The sequence below is a fragment of the Terrapene carolina genome, unplaced genomic scaffold (assembly GCF_002925995.2).
Source record: "Terrapene carolina triunguis isolate 2854851 unplaced genomic scaffold, T_m_triunguis-2.0 Scaffold69, whole genome shotgun sequence".
In the NCBI taxonomy this organism is placed as follows: Eukaryota; Metazoa; Chordata; order Testudines; family Emydidae; genus Terrapene; species Terrapene triunguis.
The window spans coordinates 19,991,588-20,012,820 of NW_020664420.1; the positions used below are offsets into that span (position 1 = coordinate 19,991,588).

The 21,233-nt window shown below is 42.6% G+C and overlaps 1 protein-coding gene across 1 annotated transcript in view; it reads left to right on the forward strand.

The window, feature by feature from the left end:
• Window positions 1-21,233, forward strand: part of EGFLAM (EGF like, fibronectin type III and laminin G domains) — a 128,774-nt gene that overhangs the window by 97,941 nt on the left and 9,600 nt on the right. The window contains exons 16-21 of the mRNA XM_024198983.2: window positions 832-943; window positions 4,216-4,332; window positions 8,044-8,224; window positions 14,986-15,064; window positions 16,767-16,910; window positions 18,713-18,796. Of these exons, the coding sequence (XP_024054751.2) occupies window positions 832-943; window positions 4,216-4,332; window positions 8,044-8,224; window positions 14,986-15,064; window positions 16,767-16,910; window positions 18,713-18,796 (717 nt within the window). The remainder of the gene's footprint in view (window positions 1-831; window positions 944-4,215; window positions 4,333-8,043; window positions 8,225-14,985; window positions 15,065-16,766; window positions 16,911-18,712; window positions 18,797-21,233) is intronic.

Sequence of the window (21,233 nt, forward strand, 5' to 3'; positions counted from 1 at the left end):
TTAATTGTAACATCTGTGGGGACGTGGTTTCTATCCACTCTGCAGACTGTTTTTCTGTCCCAGATTAGTGCTGGGTTAATAAAGATTATCTGAACAGTTTTAAAATGTTTCCTGTGAGACTGGTGGTCACTTGGCATAACAAGTGGAGACTATGGTTCTTATTCAGAATCTCATTACATAATTAGGATCATATTTTGGTTACGGCCCCTAATGTACAACATGCAGTTAAAAAAAAAAGAAAAAAAGATTTCACTGTGTTGGCCTGCATCAAAAGAGCTTATCCGAATTTAATGGATAAGCAAACACAAAATGTTTCTGTCTCATAAGGAGACAAAGGCTTTGGGGAACTTCTGCCTTAGGTAAATTTCTGTATCTCCAGCTTCTGTCATTGGTAGTAGAGGATGTATATCTGAGACTTTTTCCTCATATATTTAAATCTAAGTAACTGCAGAAATTGAATAGAAAGTTTAGCTCTCAGATAGGTAAATGTGCACTGGTTGCTTAAAGTGTTTTGTATTTTACAACTAAAACGAAAATGCTTTTAGTTTAATATGGGAAAACTGACACATATTCCTTCACTGCCAGTGTTTAGAAATGGTGCCTTCCGTTAAGCCTCATATACATTGAGTTTTTGTGCAGTCATCTTTTTCCCCTTTATTTTATTTAATGCTAATAGGTAAAGATACTCAGTAAGTTGTTTCTGTTGAAGGAAGGGTCATGGACATTATCTTCAAAAGGCTGGTTGGTAAAGACAAATGTTTGAAAGTATCAAAAAGATGCAAGTGTAGACTTCCTATAGGTTTTTATGTTTGTGGTTTTTGGTTTAAACAGGAGTGAAGAACCTGTCATTCTGGGCCAGTGGCATGAACTCAGAGTGTCTCGCACTGCGAAGAATGCTATTTTGCAGGTTGATAAACAAAAGCCAGTAGAAGGAATGGCAGAGGTAAGACACATATAATGTATATTCTCATATATAAAGCAATTTGTTCATAAAATGACCTAACTTCTCATCCAAACATTAACAAAAATGAGATCTTCAGATAAACCACAGTCCCTGCTCTCCAAAGTCTATAAGAGTTTATTGAAGCACATATATGGGGCAGTCTTCTTTAGCTTTGAGTTGGGAAGGAGAGGAGCCCAGGACATAACTGGGAGCATCTCTCTTCCTCCTCTTGACCCAAGTGTTTGTGCTTCAACCTACATTTCTTGTTTCATACATGAGGTTCATTTCTTCCTGTTCTTCAATTTATCAGTCGTAGTTGTACCTATTACAAAATACCAGCATGTGCATTTTTCAACCCACTAGCACCTCTAAGCACAGGTGTTAGAATTTACACTCTGAACAGCTTTTTCTCCAAATAAGCTGAGACTCAAGTGGGTTGAAAAATGGCTTGTTTATTTTCTTCATGCAGAAATATTTGACTTTTCATTGAAAATCTGAAAACCAAAAGTTTTCAGGAGAAAAGTCTTCAGGTTTTCAGGCAAACTAGCATTTTTATATGGAAAGCAGACTCTTTTCTTGCAAAATTTCATTTAATTGAAAATCCAGTTTTCCCTCAAAAACAGGTTCAGTGGAAAAAATTTTGACCAGTCTATTGGGTTTTAGTTAAATAATCAGGCTTAATTATTATTTATTAATTAAAGGTTGTTAGTTAAAAATTGGTACAGCACAATACAGAAATAAAGGCTATGGTTACCAAATTGAGTTGGAGACTGGAAAAGTGACTTCAGCTTGATTTATCCCTAACTAATTTCCAAAAACTCTCGTCCTTATATACTTGTTCAAGACCGAAAATAATTCCTTTCCCATAACTGATTTATCTGAGGAGTTCCTTTTATGGTATTTCAGCTTACCTAATTAATGAGCTAACAATAGCTGTAGTTTTTGTCCTTTTATGGTATTTTAGCTTATTTAATCAATTAGCTAAAGATATTTCTATGTCCTTATTATAGGAAACACCTGTGACAACAAGTAATTCCTAATAAGCTAAAAACATCTTTCAGTGAGTCATTATTGTATTGAATATTGAAGACTTTGTAATAACAAGTATCCCTCATTAATCAATCACAAGTTGTCTTTTTCTTGATATTTTGACACATTCTCAACAGGTCAGGGTAAAAATATTACACACTTTCCCTTATTTGGTCACACTCTAAAGTTCAACCAAACATCCAAAGTCCTTAGAATCATAGACACAAAGCTCTAGAATTATAGATACAAAGCACTTTGGTTCATGCACAAAGGATCATAGCATTATATATATAAATTAGGGATGTCAAGCGATTAAAAAAATTAATGGCAATTAATTGCGTGATTAATAAAATTAATGGTGTGATTAATCGCACTCTTAAACAATAATTAAAATACCATTTAAATATTTTTGGATGTTTTCTACATTTTCAAATATATTGATTTCAATTATAACACAGAATACAAAGTGTACAGTGCTCACTTTATATTTATTATTGATTACAAGTATTTGCACTGTAAAAAAACAAAAGAAATAGTATTTTTCAATTCACCTAATACAAGTACTGTAGTGTAATCTCTTTATCATGAAAGTTGAACTTACAAATGTAGAATTATGTAAAAAAAAAAAACCCCTGCATTCAAAAGTAAAACAATGTAAAATTTTAGAGCCTGCAAGTCCACTCAGTCTTACTTTTTGTTCAGCCAATCATTCAGACAAACAAGTTTGTTTACATTTGCAAGAGATAATGCTGCCCACTTCTTGCTTACAACATCACTGAAAGTGAGAATAGGCGTTCTCATGGCACTGTTGTAGCTGGCGTTGCAAGATATTTACGTGCCTGTAAATGTAAACAAACTTGTTTGTTTTAGCGATTGGCTGAACAAGAAGTAGGGCTGAGTGGACTTGCAGGCTCTGAAGTTTTACATTGTTTTGTTTTTGAGTGCAGTTATGTAACAAAAAAAAATCTACATTTGTAAATTGCACTTTCACGACAAAGAGATTGCAGTACAGTACTTGTATGAGCAGGGCCGGTGCTACCATTAAGGCAAACTAGGCGGTTGCCTAGGGCACCGAGATTTGGGAGCGAAACTTCCTTGCACCGGCCCTGTGTATGAGGTGAATTGAAAAACACTATTTCTTTTGTTTATCATTTTTACAGTGCAAATATTTGTAATCAAAAATAATATACACTTTCATTTCACTTACAACACAGAATACAATATATATGAAAATGTAGAAAAACATCCAAAATATTTAATAAATTTCAATTGGTATTCTATTGTTTAACAGTGCAATTAAAATTGCGATGAATAACGATTAATTTTTAATAGCGATTAATTTTTTTAATAGTGATTAATTTTTTTGAGTTAATCGCGTGAGTTAACTACGATTAATTGACAGCCCTAATATAAATCTGGGACTACAAAGAATTATGGGTAATCTGGTTCACCTGCTATCAAGCCCTAGATGAGATTCCTTCAACAATAATGAACAAAGGAGAAGAAGATGGTTTCTAGTTTTTTCTGTCTAGCTGAGCATTGTGCTTGAGCTGTAGAGAGAGGTTGGCTTTGAAGCTGCCAACAAAGAACTCCTGCAGAACTGGAATTACACAGTTAGCATGTCCTTACCTTTAGAGTCCTTCCAATTCATACAAAAAAGTTAACCAGAACTCCAGTGTAGTCTGAGTGACTGCTTCAGCTTCCAGCACCCAGTTCAGATATATATTTCTTCCTTTTACCTGTTTCCTTTATTACAGGTTTGCTTTTTCAAATACTGCAAGCGTTTGACTCTTCTCTGTTTAGTGTTGATTTTAACTCTGAGGGCCTGGTTCTGATTTCACTGCTACCAGTATCACACCAGTGTGACTGCAGTGAATTTATTCCCACTTCACACAGATGTGATCAAGAGATCAGAATTAGAACTGTCTAAAAAAAGGAAAGAAGAAATTCAATATCATTTTAAAGCTCTTTCTCCCCCCCCGCCGCCCTAGTTTTTATCAAAATGTTGAAACATTTGAAATTTTCCAGACAGCTCTAAATAGAATCAGGCCCAGCCATTTAGTACAGGGTCCACATTGTCCTTTCCACGTTAGCATGAAGATGTAAGGATATGTTGCATACCGTACAGAAATACTGTGTCACCCAGGGCTCTCACCTTTCTAAAAATATAAAGCAAGCTAACCTGAAGATGCAAGCGTGGTTGCAGCTGATCTAACAAAAATGGATTCTGACTTTTGTGACAGGGAGCTTTTACGCAGATTAAGTGCAACACTGACATATTTATCGGTGGAGTCCCTAATTACGATAACCGGAAGAAGAACTCTGGGATACTGAAGCCCTTCAGTGGAAGTATTCAGAAGGTAAATGTTTTGAAATAAACTAACTCTGTGCATTCACTTCATATCTTCCGTATCCCTGAAACTTGGACATCGAGGGTGAAATCCTGGCCCTACTGAAGTTAATGGCAAAACTCCTGATAGGCCAAGATTTCATCCCTAGACCTTAGCAACCCTTCACAAGGTGCTTGCTTAAAATATATATTTAATAATCAAGAACACCATTTTCTTCCTAATGCTATTGACATATTACTGGTAAGTGTTGTTGCTGTTTTTTGATTTACCTTCCATTGTGTACTGATCAGTGAACCGCAGACATGCTGGGCCAAACTCAGAGGTGATATGTGAAGTTGATGTCAAAATTAGACCTCCATAGGCTCATTTACACCTTTATGTAAGTAAGTGAGCATAAGGGGAGTCTAAAGAATGCTCAGTGATGGACAAGGTATAGACATATAAATGGTTGGTATAACTTACATGCTAGTGAGCCAGAAGAAGGCGCAAGTCAAAGTACGGTGAAGACTAACGTAACTTAGTGTAATGTAACCTACACACTCTTACAGCCTTCCATTAGTTGCTTATCTTGCTACCCTCCTTTCTTGTGGCCTCTTAGCACGTGAGCTACACCAACCTACTCACCCTTTCCTCAGTTAGTGGTCAAAATTCAGAAGTGATATTTAATGGAGTCAGGTGTAAGCAGACTAAATTGGTATAATATACACAATGAGGGGCCAGAAGAAAATATAAGTTACTCCAGCACTGGTTTCCTCTAGAGTTTTTTAGAATAATTTAGCCACACCTCTGAATTTAGCCTGGAATCCTGAGAGTTAAATCTGAGTAACTCCATAGAATTAAATAACAAATCAATGTAGCCCATAGTAAATGGATTAAAAACTGGTTAATTGATAGATCCTGAAAAAGTGATTGTAAATGGGGATTTGTCATACAATGGGGGTGTTTTTAGTGTCACTACTCTTCAATATCTTTATTGATATGGAAAAGGATACAAAATCATTGCTAGCAAAATTTGCAGTCGACACAAAAATTGATGGAGAGGTAAATAATGATGAGGACATGTCATTATAGCGTCCTATTTTGATTACTTGGTAAGATGAGCTTGTTAGAACAAGGTGCATTTACATTCAGCCAAACATAAGGCCATATATCTAGGGGCAAAGAACGTGGGTCACTCTTACAAGATGAGGGACTATATCTTGGAATGCAGTGACACTGGAAAGGACTTAAAGGTAATGGGAAATAATTGACTGAGCACATGAGTGGTGGGTATCATAGGCTGGGAATATCGGCACAGTCTCCCCAAACAGCCTGATGTAGCTCCACCTAAGCTCCGCCCCTAGGCCCCTTCTTGCAGTTCCTACCTGGAAAAACTTACTTAGGGATGGTGGATTCTCCACCGCTTGCAGTCAAAACTGGATATCTTTCTAGAAGGTATGCTATAATTCAAACAGAAATTATGGGCTTGATGCAGAAATTATTGGTGACATTCTACAGCCTGTATTATGGAGGGGGTCAGATCAGATGATAATACTGGTCCCTTTTGGGGTTAAAATCTGTGAAACTATTAATGTAAATGGACTTTTGCCATATTTACACTGATGTAACCAAGATCAGAATATGGCACCTTGTGTATAACTTGGTTATATATTAAATAAGGTTGTACAAACCGCAATATTTTTTCTTAGGCCTGGTCTACACTAACACCCCAATTCAATCTAAGGTACGCAACTTCAGCTACGTGAATAACGTAGCTGAAGTCGACATACCTTAGTTCGAATTTACCGCGGTTCAGACGCGGTCCACACGCGGCAGGCAGGCTCCCCCGTCGACTCCGCGGTACTCCTCTCGCTGAGGTGGAGTACCGCAGTCGACGGCGAGCACTTCCTGGTTCGACTTATCACGTCCAGACCATACGCGATAAATCGAACCCGGAAGTTCGATTGCCAGCCGTCGAACTACCGCGGTAGTGTAGACCTGGCCTTAGAGAGCTCAAAATGCGGACATGTTTTGGAAGAATCCTATAGTTTCACAGATATCTTCAATTGAACTGCTCCCAACATTTTAAGAAGTAACAAATTGGACCTTTCACCCATTCGTAGTTGTGAGTTCTCCAGGCAAACATACTAGCAGTAGACAGTGTTAGATACACTGCTCTGCATAACTTTCCTGTTATGTTCTCCAAGATATGTCTGTGACAGGTAGGACCCCTTGGGAAGACACCTGATGTGCTGAGATACCACTGAGTCTACCTGTTCTGCCAGCATGGGCTCCCTTTAACTTGTCTTGCTGAGCCTCCTCTAACACACATGCAGGCAGGGCCACACCCAGCTGCAGATCAGCTCTGGGAAGACTAAGCTTAAGGGACTTGCTTCAGTACTCCGATGTCCACCTCCCTTGGAGTACAGACCCAAAGATATATTATGAAATTCGCTCCCTCCCTCAATGTGGAGAGATGTGTGCACACTTCTTGCCCCCCAGTTAGAAATCACATAAACTGAGTTATATTGTAAACCAGCAATAATTTTTTTAACTATAACAGGTCTATTTTAAGTTGTTAAGGAGGTGGCAGACAGAACAAGGCAGATTACTAAGAAAATAAAACAGAGCATGCAAATTAAGCTTAATACACTAAAGAAACTGGTTACATGTAAGTTCTCACCCTAAATGTGGTTCTAATAATCTTCTTCACAGGCCAGACGCCCTCTCAGCCTGGGTCCAGTTCTTTTCCCGCAGTTCAGTCTTAGTTGTTTCCAGTAGTCATCTTGGGTGGGGTAGCGGGAGAACTCATGACCTGGATTACCTCACTCTGCACTCTTAAATAGAATTTGCATAAGGCAGGAGTCCTTTGTTTCCTAGTTTGACACCCCCCCCCCAACTTCTCATGGAAAAGTACAGAATTCAAGATGGGTTCCAGTATCAGGTGACATGGTCACCTGCCTCTGTAGCCATTCTTCACAGGCTGACCCACATGTTCACAGGAAGACTAAGCTCTTTTACAGTCCATTGTCTCTCGCTGATGGGCCATCAGTACTGTCGGGCTTTTTCTTTGTTGTACCTGAAGTGTTATCAGTGGGCATCACCCAAAGTAACATAGTTGAAATATAGATACATAGTCAATGTTCCTAAGTTCAGATACAGAAATGATATATACATACAAATAGGATAATCACATTCAGTAAATCATAACCTTCCCAATGAGATCTCATACGAGCCATCTTGCATAAAGTATATCTGTTATGTCATATTCATATTGTAAGCATATTTTCATGAAGAATATGGAATGACACGTCACAATGTCCTCCTATCATAGGATGAAATTGACTTCTTCAGCAAAGCTCATATAATATTTTAGTTCTGGCTCACAGCTGAGCTACAAAACAGTGCACCAAAGTTCAAACAAAAGGCTGGTAAATGTCCGAGAGCTTTTATCTGATTGGGTCATTAAATTTCTTTGTGTTTCAAGGAAAAACAAAAAAAAACTTTTATTCCCCCACCTCAGGATAAACATCTAATTGTTTTGAAAGGCTAAGCTCTGAAAACTCATTGATGACAATAAACAGATGTTAGATCAAGTTTTCAAAACAATGCTTTTCTCTGGAGCCGTTCAGGGAGTTCTAATGCTAAGTATTGAGTAATAAAGCAAAAAATGTGTTCCTGAAGGGGTAGCATCTGAATTTGGAGATCTCTGCATCGTTTTCTCTTCTCTCTTAAACCAAGATTATATTGAATGACCGGACAATTGATGTGAAGCAGGATTTCGCTTCTGGAATCAACGTGGAGAACGCTGTCCATCCCTGTGTGAATTCTCCATGTGCTAATGGGGGAAGCTGCATGCCCAAAAAGGACAGTTATGAATGTGATTGCCCTTTGGGCTTTGATGGGCAGCACTGCCAAAAAGGTAACAATGAGGTTTTTTTCAAGCTTTAAATATAGAATTCTTCCAAAAATAATGGAGATTTAGTACATTTCTCCGAATAGAAACCGTAGGGCTTGCACTTCTTCTGCCTTACTGCACATTCCACCTACCCATAGCAGCATCCATTCTGTCATTTAGGAACATTATAGTTGCTGATCCAGAGATGGTACCATGGCCTCTGGTCACCCACAGTAGTCAGTGCTGAATGCTTCAGAGAATGCCATAAAACTCCCTAATTATGCAGCACTATATGAAGGGGGAATTCCAGCCTCTCTCCTCCAGCTGGTGATTATCTTACACCCTGAATCATGAGGATTGATAGCTTTTGTAATTTTATCCTCGCTATGTTAACAACAAATCTTGTTCTTATTCACATCAAGGTCTAATCCCTTTTTTAGCCTCTGACTGCCCTGTAATTTCATGGTAGGCACAATTTCTACCTCAGCAAAACATTGGAGACCACCAAGGATTTCTTTCCAAAACAAAGAGTTTTGTTCTCCTCTACTCAGAGACAATACTGTATTTCAAACCAGTAGGTTTATGAAAGAGAGTTAAGATTGCATAAACATGGAAAACATGCACACACTATTAATCCACTAGATGGGGTTGTTACCCTTCTGTCAAGTATTATCTTGGGAGACTCACTAGGGAAATGATTGTGCTACACCAGCATGCTAACTTAGAAGGACATTAAAATCTCACTCTTTAGTTTATCACAAACAGTTTTTCAAATGAAAAGTATGTGTTTCAGTTAAGTCATGATGAAAAAATAAGCTTTTCTTCTCAAAAAAAGAAATTTAGCACAAGAAATACATTTGATTAAAAAATGCAAACTGTCTTACATTGATAATATTGTGATTTAACTAAAGATGGAGCATCATTAATTCCAAAGTCTTTGGTTTGTCATTTTATTGTCTAGGTATTTACAGGGTGCTAGTAGAGAAGCCTTACATGCACAGGTATATGTACTGCAGTACCAAAATCTACAACAGGGGTCGGCAACCTTTCAGAAGTGGTATGCCGAGTCTTCATTTATTCACTCTAATTTAAGGTTTCGCGTGCCAGTAATACATTTTAACGTTTTTAGAAGGTCTCTTTCTCTAAGTCTATACATACAACAATAGTTGAGTTATATATTAAAGTAAATAAGGTTTTTAAAATGTTTAAGAAGCTTCATTTAAAATTAAATTAAAATACAGAGCCCCCCGGACTGGTGGCCAGGACCCGGGCAGTGTGAGTGCCACTGAAAATCAGCTCGCGTGCCGCCTTCCGCACGCGTGCCATAGGTTGCCTACCCCTGATATACAGCATGAGTTAAGGGCCAGTTAACGAATTAGCGATAGTCTTGTCAACTTCCTTCCAATGCCCTGCACAAACATACTAGATTAACATTCAAATCTGTTTTAACCAAATTTCTGTAGTGACATTTTAAGAGCACCTCTCAGATCAAGAGGTGATTATGTTAAAAAGCACCTTTTTCAATGAGACTTAGGCTCGTCTGTTTTTAACCAAGGTGATATAAGTGCGAGTACATAAGACACATACTTTGATGTCTTAACTGGATGAGGAGTCAATAGTTTTCTGCTGAAATCATTGTTGTATGTTTTCTGTCTAAGCTGTGATGAGTGGTAATGGTAATTAATATTTAATAGTAAGAAGTACCAAAAAAGCTAGCCATTCTTTTCCCCTTTGTGTGAAATTCACCCTTGTGCTGACGTCTGTGCATGTCTGATACATCACTTAAGACCTTAAAATAATATTTGATGCATCCCTCTGCAGAGGGATGAATTTCACCCTTTTTGCATTTTAAGTAGATAAAACTAAATTATTTCCTAAAGACAATAGAAAGAGGATGCTCTACCTTCTAAGATTGTTGCTCTCATCATGTCACCACTTTATCTAGAGATACACTGCAAAAATGAAATAGGGAAAGCTCAGTGAAGGGAAGATCTGCTTAAAACAGGGCAGACTATTGAAATCGAGATTTTAAAACCATTGAAAAATAAAATCTGCATGTTCTTGTTTTGTTTTACGCTGACTCGCTGCAGAGTGTGGGAATTACTGCTTTAACAGTAAGTACTGCAAATGGCGTGAAAACTGCTCTGTCTCTATGTGTCTGTGCCTACTCCATCAAGGTGATAGCTGGATTTACACTGCAGTCTGCATGCAAGCCAAAAATACCCTCCAAGGTTATACAATAATTCTCCAGCACCTCATCCTGTTAGTGTTTTTAAATGCAACTTCAGAACTCATGGAGAGTGCCACACTGACCGTGCTAGAGACGGAAGCGAAGTCCTGTATTCCAGGAAGAAAAGGGTCAGCACCCGTTGACAAAGCGCTTTGTGGAATCCTGCACTGCTGCTCCCTGTGTTCAACCCGACCCTGGAGGATTACTTAGGAGTTAGAGGGAAAGCCCAAATCAACAGACACTTAATTGTTGCAATGCCTCATATTACAGTGCCTAACTTTTAGGTGCCTACCTATCTGGTGGAATCCATAAACTCTGAGTTAAGCTCCTACGCTCTGTTCAGTGAATGGGGAAAGATAGGTACCTGAGGATGAGATCCAAAAAAGCCAGCATGCCAGGCAGAGAGATGCATAAACTAGCCAGTGGGAGATACTGAGGCGAGTGATGTATCCCAAGCCCCACCCCTCTCAAGGAGTTAGGCACCTAAGTCCAGGTTGGAGGGAGGTGCTTATCTCTGCTTGGGATCCAAAGCCAGGAGCTCCTCTCAGGCACCTAAGCTGTTTCTAGCCAGTATGGTGGCAGAGCACACTTAACTCCACACAAGACAGCCGGGGGCAAGGTATACCCCTGCATAATCTTTAGCCCAGTGGTTAAAGCACTCACCCAGGATGTGGAAGACTCCAGTTCAATTCCCCCCCTCTCCCTGATGAGGAGAAGGGATTTGGGTTTGGGTTTCTCAACCTCAGTCAGTATAACCATTGGGCTAGAGAGTCAGTCTCTCTCTCTGGCCCAAAGCACATTTTATTATTTATCCATACTGGGACAGCTTCAACAAGAGAGATGGAGAGAGACCCACATCAGAATATCCCAGAGTCCAGCAGTTAGGGCACCAAGGGGATTTAGGCATCTCCAGGGTTACGTAGCAGTTTAACAGGGGTTTTGAGGATCTCCGTGATGCCTACATTTTGGAGTTGGGTGTCTAACTCCCACGTTAGTTGTCTTAGTCCTTCTGTGTAGCTCAGTGCTCACCATGCCCATTCAGGCTGGGGCCTCTCTGCTGTGACTGTTATCAAGGATTTCAGTTAGAGAAGTGGTTTGGGCACCTGCCTGCTGGGAAACCATTTAGATGGTGACATGTTTTGGTTACTGCTGGCCTAGATAGGATTCAGACTTACACTCCAGCGCGGCAGGATACAATAGCAAAGGAAGAGCATACCAAAGACTCAGCACTAATAAAGACAAAGGGCTAGATTGTCTCTCTTTGGGTATGTCTATGCTGCAATGAGACACCCACTGCTGGCCCATGCCAGCTGACTCAGGCTTGAGGGGCTCAGGCTAAGGGGCTGTTTAATTGCGATGTAGACATTTGATCTTGGGCTGCAGCCAAGCTCTGGGACCCTCCCAGCTCGGAGAGTCCTAGAGCCCAGGCTCCAGCCTGAGCCCAAATATCTACCTCGCAATTAAACAGCCCCTGAGCCCAAGTCAGATGGCACAGGCCAGCCATGGGTTTTCAATTGCAGCGTAGCCATACCCTTAGGCATTGCTCTGAGTAGGGAAGTGAAACTGCTCAGGTGTGTTCCAGCAAGGGCAATACATGGTGCACAAATGGAGCTACTCCCATGAGCCTCTAGGCAGCAAGGACTCTGCCATCCCCAGTCTGTGTGCAGCGGGAGGAGGTTCCTTGAACCCTTGCACTATCTTGCACACCCACACTAGGGTCAGAGACCATCTGGCCTACAGCTTTTCCATTCATGCAGTGAATGCCAGGCCCAATTATAATACAGTTTCTTTTGAAACCTGAGAAAGATTTCAGTCTTTCAGTAGCATTGCACAACACACGGTTTCCTCTTCAGACACATTGGACAGTTTTCCGAATTTCATTACTGATGCAAAAGCCATTTGTTACCTTCTGAAATTCCCAGTCTGCCTTGGCATTTATACCTAAATGCCTTATTGCTGCTGGTGGCTTTCAGTGTGCACAAATTATGACAACTTTGTATTAACAGCAGTGATTAGAAGCCCAAAGCAACAGTGCGACCCCATTGTGCTAGGCACTGTACAAACACAAGTGAGAGACAATCCCTGTATTGACAGGCTTCCCTGACAAGCTGTGGCAGAAGAGGCCACAGCATTCAAACAGAAGATTGAAATCTAGGGCATGGAGGGATTAAGGCCCTAAGGGATTAAGGCAAAGATTTATGCTCCTGCTTAACTTTAAGTGGATTAGGACCTAAGGGACTTGATCAAGATCACATAGGAAGTCTGTGGCAGAGTTGGGAATTTAATCCAGGTTTCCTGTCTCCCAGTCTAGTGACTTAATCACAAACCTCCACCTGACTAGTGCTCATTTTCATGTTGATGTGCTAAAGACATGGGGGGTTGTTATCATAGAGTAGCTTTTTCAACCATCTAAAAGTTGTTTCAAATAATAACATTTTAAATTTTAAAAATATTGTAAATGTTTCCATCAGGGAAATAAAAGAATTGAGGTTTTTACTGCTCATTCCGCCAAACTCTTCCCGCACTTGTCCTCTGAATGGAACATACACTTATAGCAAAGCATTTGAAAAGTTCATTAAAACCTTCTAGAGAAGGAGGAATTAATACTAACTGCTAGCAGATGGATGAAATGAAATTAGCTATTTTATGAATCCATAAACTGTATTATTAAGGAAATGATCAATTGTGAGAGCACTGCAACAAATATGCAGGACTGTCACACAAAAACTGTGGCCACAGTGGAAACTTGCTCTACTGTTCTTCCCCACAAATGCTCTGTATGCTCAATGCTCAAGCTCAGTCACTCTTCTACTGGCTTCAGTCTGAGTATATTGTCCAGAATATTGCAAAAGAAGCTCTTTTCCCCAAACAAGGAGAAATGACTAGTCCAAACCAACAGCTGTGTATATTGTTCACCTTCCCTTATTTATGGATCACTAGATACTGCAATAATCACAGCCTAGAAAGAAATAGGATGTCACGTAAAATCTCAGGATAGAAATCTAGCTAGTGAAAACTGAGCAGAAAAGCATGTCTCGCTCTTATGAGAGCAGATGTGAATTAGCAAACAATGTCAGTCATTTTTGTTCTTAGGCAGGTGCAGGCAGGCTTGATCTGGCTTCCAAGCCTACAGTGAAACTTCCTGAGAGGCCCCTAACGCCTCTTGCCACTTGAAAGGATAGAGGGTGGGAGAGCTAGGGCTGGTCTACACTGCGGGGGGGGGGGGGGGGACGGTCCAAGAAACGAAAGTTCAGCGATGCGAATAGCGTAGCTGAAGTCGAAGTATCTTGGATCGAATTACTTGGGGTCCACATGGCGCGGGATCGACGGCCGCGGCTCCCCCGTCGACTGCGCTACCACCGCTCGCTCTGGTGGAGTTCCGGAGTCGACGGTGAGTGCGTTCGGGGATTGATATATCGCGTCTTAACGAGACGCGATATATCGATCCCGGATAAATCGATTGCTACCCGCCGATATGGCGGGTAGTGAAGACGTACCCCTAGTCTTGGAACCATTGAAACCATGAGCCAGCTTCTCTGTTGCCTTCAATGAGGCTAGGCTAATTTACACCAGCTGAGTTTCTGGCTGGAGCACCCAGGGCTGGAGCACCCACGGAAAAAAAAATAGTGGGTGCTCAGCACCCACTGGCAGCCCTGTGCATCAGCGACTCCCTCTCACCCCCCAGCGCCTCCCGCCCACCGGCAGCCCTGCCAATCAGTTCCTCCTCCACCCTCCTAGCACTTCCCACCCATCGCGGTCAGCTGTTCAGCGACTTGGGGAAGGGGTGGAGTGGGGGGCAGGGCCTGGGGCAGAGCAGAGAGTCGAGCCCCCCCGCGGGAACTGAGGAAGTTGGGCCTATGCAAGGAAGGACACTGCTCAGGAGCAACGGCCATGGCCCCGAGATGGGCAAAGTCAGACTGGAGGGTGGCCAGAAGTACAGGAAGAAACAGGGCCCTAGAGGAAGAGGTGGAAGAGGTTGGAAGGGGAAAAGTGAGAGCTCTAAACCTACCCCTCCTGCTGCTGTTCCCCCCAGGAGACTAGAGCCTGCTCAGGAACAGTGTTGGGCCAGAGACCACTTACAACACGCTCTGTTGAGAACACTAAATCAGGAACCCAATTTAGTTTCTTCAATAAAAGGCAAGAGTTGAAAGGAAGGGGTGGTTTAGCCACAAATTTCTGCTGAGTGGGTATCTGGGCTCAGAGAGGGGGAGGAGGAGGAGTCTGTTAACAGTGGGTAAAAGAAACAAAAAATAGATGTTAGCACAGTTTTATTTCTTTCTGTCTCCATTTTCCAGCTAGGAACTACTTGCCACAGTGCGAGAATAAACTGAATATGAAAGGGGTGGCAGGAATGAGGGCGTGGACAAGATTTAGAGGCTTGTCTTGACTCTTTCCACACCCTCTGCTATTTTGCTCAGCAACGTATCTGGGCTGTCAGTTTGGCTTCGTGTGAGTGAGTAGTGGTTGTAAATGGAGTAAAGAAAGTGAAGCAGTCAGTTCACTGTATTTTCCTGCCAACTAGCTGACAGTCTTTGATTTTCCTTCATTTTTCCAGCCGTTACAGAAGCCATTGAAATCCCACAGTTCATTGGCCGTAGTTACCTCACATATGATAATCCGGATATCCTCAAAAGGTAATTCACCAACCCTGACCCTAAATAATTTTGCTTTTCTTTTACCATTAAACTATAAAAGAGGTTGTGTAAGTAGGTCCTATTGTACCATCAGTTTAGTCCTGCTAAGCCATGGTTGCCACTTGGAATATGTTTCTTAATTTTAGAAAAACAAACTTTTTATCATACTTCTATCCCCCCATCACTAGCATCTGAGCACCACTCAGTCTTTAATGTGTTTATCCTCTTAACACCTCCATGAGGTAGCATAGTGCTGTTGTCCCTGTTTTACAGATGAAGACCTGAGAGACAGAGCATTAGGTTCACAAAAGGACTTAAGTGCCTAACTGCCCCTTTAGGCACCTAAATCTCAGAATCGGGTCCAACTGGGATTCACAAAATCCCCACTAAGCTGTCCCTGAACCATGTAGTGCCTAAATCGGCTCAGTGTCTAAGTTTTTGCAGTAAAAGTTCCATAGGTACCTATATTTCTACTTCTGAATATGCACCCTGCCACCCCATGCCAGGTGTCCAAGCCCCAGAGCAGTACACTAAGTGGGAGAAGATAGCTAATACTCTGCCTAACTCGCTTGCAGGGTATGTCTGGGTAAGCGTGCTCAGAGCTTGCCTACCGGATCAGGCCTGTATAGGCCAAACAAATTTGGAATCTCTATGATATGCCATCAGCAAGGAAAGTCACCATATGATCTATTGCTGTTACCCTTCTCTCCCTCCCCGCCTCTGTGTTTGTAATCATTCCTCATCAAGTCACTCCTGAACATGGGGCCGGAACCTGTCAATACGTGGTACTGGTATCCAGGAGGAGCATCCACTTGTGCTCCAGGCCATAGTGGTCACTGACAGCTTCAATCACTCTCACCTAGGCCAGTCCTGGGAGATGGGGTTGAAGCTGTCAGCGAGCAGCATGGCCTGAATTGGGGAGCAGGGGTATCGCCTCCTGGAGCTCTGGCCAGGGGTGTGATTTCAGGGGGTCAAGGAGAATTTGGACCCCTGGAAACTCTTGATTTTTTTTGAAGGTTAAAATGTAAAGATCAGTCTATTTCGGGAGCATTTGTTGTGATTATGTCCTATGCCACTCAGTTGAGCTCCCCCACACACCTCCATATGCTCCCAATCACCTGGCAATGCCCCCCACATACACACCCCTCCAATCACCTATCAGTACCCCATCTTTAAGTGACCTGGCAACACACCTACCCAGCAGGTCCCCATCCCCTCAACGGCACTCTGTTTGGTGTTGCAGTGAATCCCTACCCCCAGTCCCGTATCCCTGGAGCTGTGGTGGGGCCTGATCCCTTGACCCCATCTGACATCCCAGGCACAAAGGGGCAGGCAGGTGGAGATACTCTCCAAAGAGCAACCGCTTCATGGCCCCTACCTGCAGTGAAAGGGCCACGTGGCAGGGATTACGTGGGGGGTTTCCATGCCCCACCCCACAGCTCATCTGGGTCAGCGCTTCCAGACAATGGCAGCCTGATGCATGGGGGGGGAGGGGTCAGCATGCACTGAGAAGGGGAAGTTTAACTATGATCAGAGTAAAATATGTATTATGGTATGAAATTATACCTTGCTGAGAGTTAGAATACCCAACCTATAGGTCCCTAAACAGCCTTGTGTTGGGGGTACATTGGTAAAGTTCAAAAGGGAAAAAAACCCATCTAATAACTTTCCTGTGTGATTATTTTTTCTCCCAATCAAACAGAGTATCAGGATCACGATCAAATGTGTTCATGAGGTTTAAGACTACCCTGAAGGATGGTCTGCTGATGTGGAGGGGAGACAGTCCCATGCGCCCTAATAGTGATTTCATTTCTTTAGGTCTCCAAGAAGGAGCGTTAGTATTCAGGTAATCGCTATTATTTACACAGGGGGCACAAATCACCTTGCTATACAGTAATGTTATTACCCTTCAACATGGAGCAAGGACCCCTGAGATTATAACTTCATGGACTTGTGCACTGATAGAGTCCAAGTTTGTTTGGTCCCTCGGGTAGGTGCCTGGGTGTTTGAAATGCACCCTGCTAGTTGGGTTTACATTTTCCCCCTTTTGTCAAACACCCCCAGATTGTTTTCAAATTCAAATATTCTTACTGCCAAAAAACAAAATCTAAAACCCAGGCGCATCAGACAACACACATAACGTTGTGTGCTCTCACGGGAATTTTTTTTTTAATTTTAAGTGCTCAGATAGCTTTTGTGTGGCTTATCTCAGAGTGCTCTGGTGGGATATTGATTGGTGGAAGCCATGTCTTTCTGTGTTAGAATTTATTTTCTGATTAAGTAAAGCAAACAATGAACTAGAGCAGGTCATCTTTAAACATTATTATAGCTGTACACGCTGTTCACAAAATGGAAAAGCTTTTTAAAAAAATTAATTGATGCTAGTCTAATGCCAAGCTACATTATCAACGTTTTGGCTTTGGCTGAATCTCATAGCTACAAATACTAAGTTTCCCATTCCAAAGCTTATCTTGTAATGATTGCTATAAAGGCATTTTCATGTGGTTTCCTGTGGTTAACCTTGCAAAAATCTTAGCTGTGTCAGTGTATGCAAAACAGGGTTCACGGGTTTCATTAGGACAGCCAGTGCTTCCAAATAATTACATGTTCTTCGGAGCAAGGACTGAACCCAGCTCTCCCACAGCCCAAATGAGTGTCCTAACCTCTGAATCAGTCTTTCTCTTTCTTTGGCCTGATTAATAGTTCACTATTTATACAGAGCAAAACAGCTTCAACAGGAGCTAATGAAAGCAACCCACCTCAGACTGTGCAATAGTCTGTTGTATGCTCTGTAGCTGTAGCTCTGCTGGTCCCAGGATATTAGAGACAAGGTGGGTAAGGCAATATCTTTTACTGGACCAGCTTCTGTTGGTGAGAAAGCTTGTCTCTCTCACCAACAGAAGTTGGTCCAATAAAATAATCCTCACACACCTTGTCTCTCCAATAGCCTTCTGGCTAGCGCACTCACGTGGGATGTGGAAGACCTGGGTCCATGCCCAGAGCAGTCATGTGGTATTACTATACCAGCAGAAAAACTCCTCCTGTCAGCATCTGCTGCGCCTACAGGGCTCTGTCATTGTAGCTGTATTGGCAGAGCCTGTATACTGTAGACAGAGACACTGAAATGGAGGAGCTCCTGGTTCTTGGCCCTGTGCTCAGATCACTGGACCATGCCCCTTGCTAACATCATACGGCTCATGTTCCCCCTAATACAAATGATCCCTTTGTGAATTTCAGGTAATTTATTTTATTCACTCCTATAACGTGGCCCTATTAAGCCAAAAGATTTGTAAATTAGTGATCTTTTTAGCCTTCTGTTTCTATGAAAAACTGCCATACAGGAGCCCCCAATGTTATTGCTGATCTCACTTGCTGGCCTTGGAGTGCTGTGGAAACAGCACCCTCTGGCCTTTGGAGAGTAAAGAAGTGTCATATTTCACTCTGCAGCCCCTTCCATCCAATAAAGGTGCAGCACTGATAGCCTTCAAAGGGAGTCCCAGCCCTTCCCCAAGGATGCTGTCTGCAAGGTGGAGCTTAGGTGGTCAAATCAAAGCTGGGGCCAAGGGATGAGGCTCCCTGGACAGTGTGTTAGGGACTCAGGGTCCCATAAGGGGGGTAAACAACGTCTATTTGTTTTTAACATTTTAGCTACAATCTGGGCAGTGGCATTGCTTCCATAATGGTGAATGGCTCTTTCAATGATGGCAGGTGGCACAGAGTAAAGGCAGTTCGGTAAGTCCAGCTTCATGTTATCAACAAAGTCTCACTTATCTAGGAACCATTTTGGAGATTGCACCAGAGAAGTGCCCTGATAAGAAACTTAAAACAGAAGAAAACTGTAAGGGCCAGATCCTGAGGTGGTGCAAAGCTTTGCAGCTCCATTGACACTTAGACAAGTTAGATGTCTTCAAGTCAGAAGGCCTGGTGAAATATATGCTAGAATACTTAAGGAACTGGCTGAAGAGATCTTTGAGCCATTAGCAATTAGCTTGAAGAACTCATGGAGGATGGGAGAGATTCCAGAGGACTGGAAAAGGCATGGGTGGCAGGTATAATAGGCCTGGGGAAGCAGAGCCTCCCCTGGTGCTTGCTGCTGCCACCGGACCCCCAGTTGCGGGCTTGGCAGGAAACGTTTTTGCTTTATTATGCCCCATGCAGGTTCCGGGGCAGCTGAGGAGGCGGTATGTGCTATTCAGCTTCCCAGGTTCATCAATAATTTCCTTGGACTCCAGATGCTGCCTCCTCAGCTGCAAAAGCTCAAGTTCTTCTTCGGAAAGAGACACTGTCATGCTACGGCTTTTCCTGGGCAGTCTGGGAAGGGGTGGAGAAGGGAGGGGTGGTGCGGTGTGGCTGCGGCTGGCCCGGGGTTCCTCCAGGCAAGTGGGGGGAGGCTTGGGGCTCCTCCAGAGAGATGGGGGGCTTGGGGCTCCTCCGGGCAGGTGTGGGGTGGGACAGGGCTTCAGCCAGCCCGGGGGCTCCTCCGGCTGAGGGAGGGGGCGCTCAGGCCTCCGGCCAGCATGGGGCTCCTCCAGCTGACGGGGGGTGCTCGGGACGCCTCTGGGTGTGTGTGGGGGCTCATTGCTCTGGCCGTAGGGGGGCAAGGGGTCTTGGGGCTCTGGCTGCAAGGGGGTGGGGGGGACTCAGGGCTACGGCGGGGGGGCACAGGTGGAAGGGGCAGAGCCAGGTGCTAGCCTCCCCAAAGGGGGGTTCCACTTGCGACCCATGGGAAAAGGATAAATACAATGCCTGTCTATAAAAAAGGAAAACAGACAACCCAGGGAATAATAGGCCGTCTGCTTAACTTCCATACCTGGAAAGATAATGGAGTAAATGATCAATCAATTTATAAGCATCTAGAAGAAAATGAGGTGATAAGCAACTGTCAATATGGATCTGTTAAGAACAAATCATGTCAAATCAACCTAATAACCTTCTTTGATGGTGTAACAAGCCTTGTGGATAGGGGGAAGCAGTAGATGTGATATATCTTGACTTTAGTAAGGCTTTTGATACTGTGTTACATGACCTGCTCATAAATAAACTTGAGAAATGTAGCTTAGATGAACCTACTATAAGGTGAGTGCACACAACTGGCTGGAAAACCATTCCCAGAGAGTAGTTATCAGTGGTTCACAATCAAGCTGAAAGGGCATATTGAGTGATCAAGGATCCGTCCTGGGTCTGGTTCTATTCAATATGTGTATAAATGGTTTGGATAATGGCATAGAGAGTACACTTATAAAGTCTGTGGATGGTACCAAGCTGGGGGAAGTTGCTGGCTCTTTGGAGGACAGGATTAGAATTCAAAATGATCATGACAAGCTGGAGAAATGATCTGAAATCAATAAAATGAAATTCAGTAAGGACACATGCAAAGTACTACACTTGGGAAGGAATAATCAATTACACAAGTACAAAATGGGAAATGACTGCAGAGGAAGGAATACTGGAGAAGAAAATTTGAGGGTAATACTGGATCACAAACTAAATATAAGTCGACAATGTAATTGTGTTGCAAATAAAAGTGAAAATTATTCTGGGATGTATTAGCAGGAGTGTTGTAAACAAGACATGGGAAGTAACTCTTCCACTCTACTCAGCATTGGTAAGTTCTCAACTGGAGTATTGTGTCCAGTTCTGGGCGCCACATTTCAGGAAAGATGTGGACAAATTGGAGCAAGTCCAGAGGAGAGCAACAAAAATTATTAAAGGTCTGGAAAAGGTGACCTATGAGGAAAGATTGGAAAAAAATGGGTTTGTTTAGTCTGGAGAAGAGAAGACTGAGGGGGCACATGATAAGTCCGTGGGTACTTTAAAGGTCATTATAAAGAAGAAGGTGATAAATTGTTCTTCTTAACCACTGAGGACAGGACAAGAAGTAATGGTCTTAAATTGCAGCAAAGGCGATTTAGGTTAGACAATAGTAAAAACTTCCTAACTGTAAGCGTAGTTAAGCAATGGAACAAACTACCTAGGGAAACGATGGAATTGCCATCATTGAGGCGTTTAGGAAAACCTAAAAACAAACAGGTTAAGCAAACACCTGTCAGGGATGGTCTAGATCAGGGGTCGGCAACCTACTGCACGCGTGCCAAACACGGCATGCAAGCCGATTTTGAGTGGCACGCTGCCTGCCCGGTGAGAGGAGGAGGAGGAGGGGCGGAGGGGC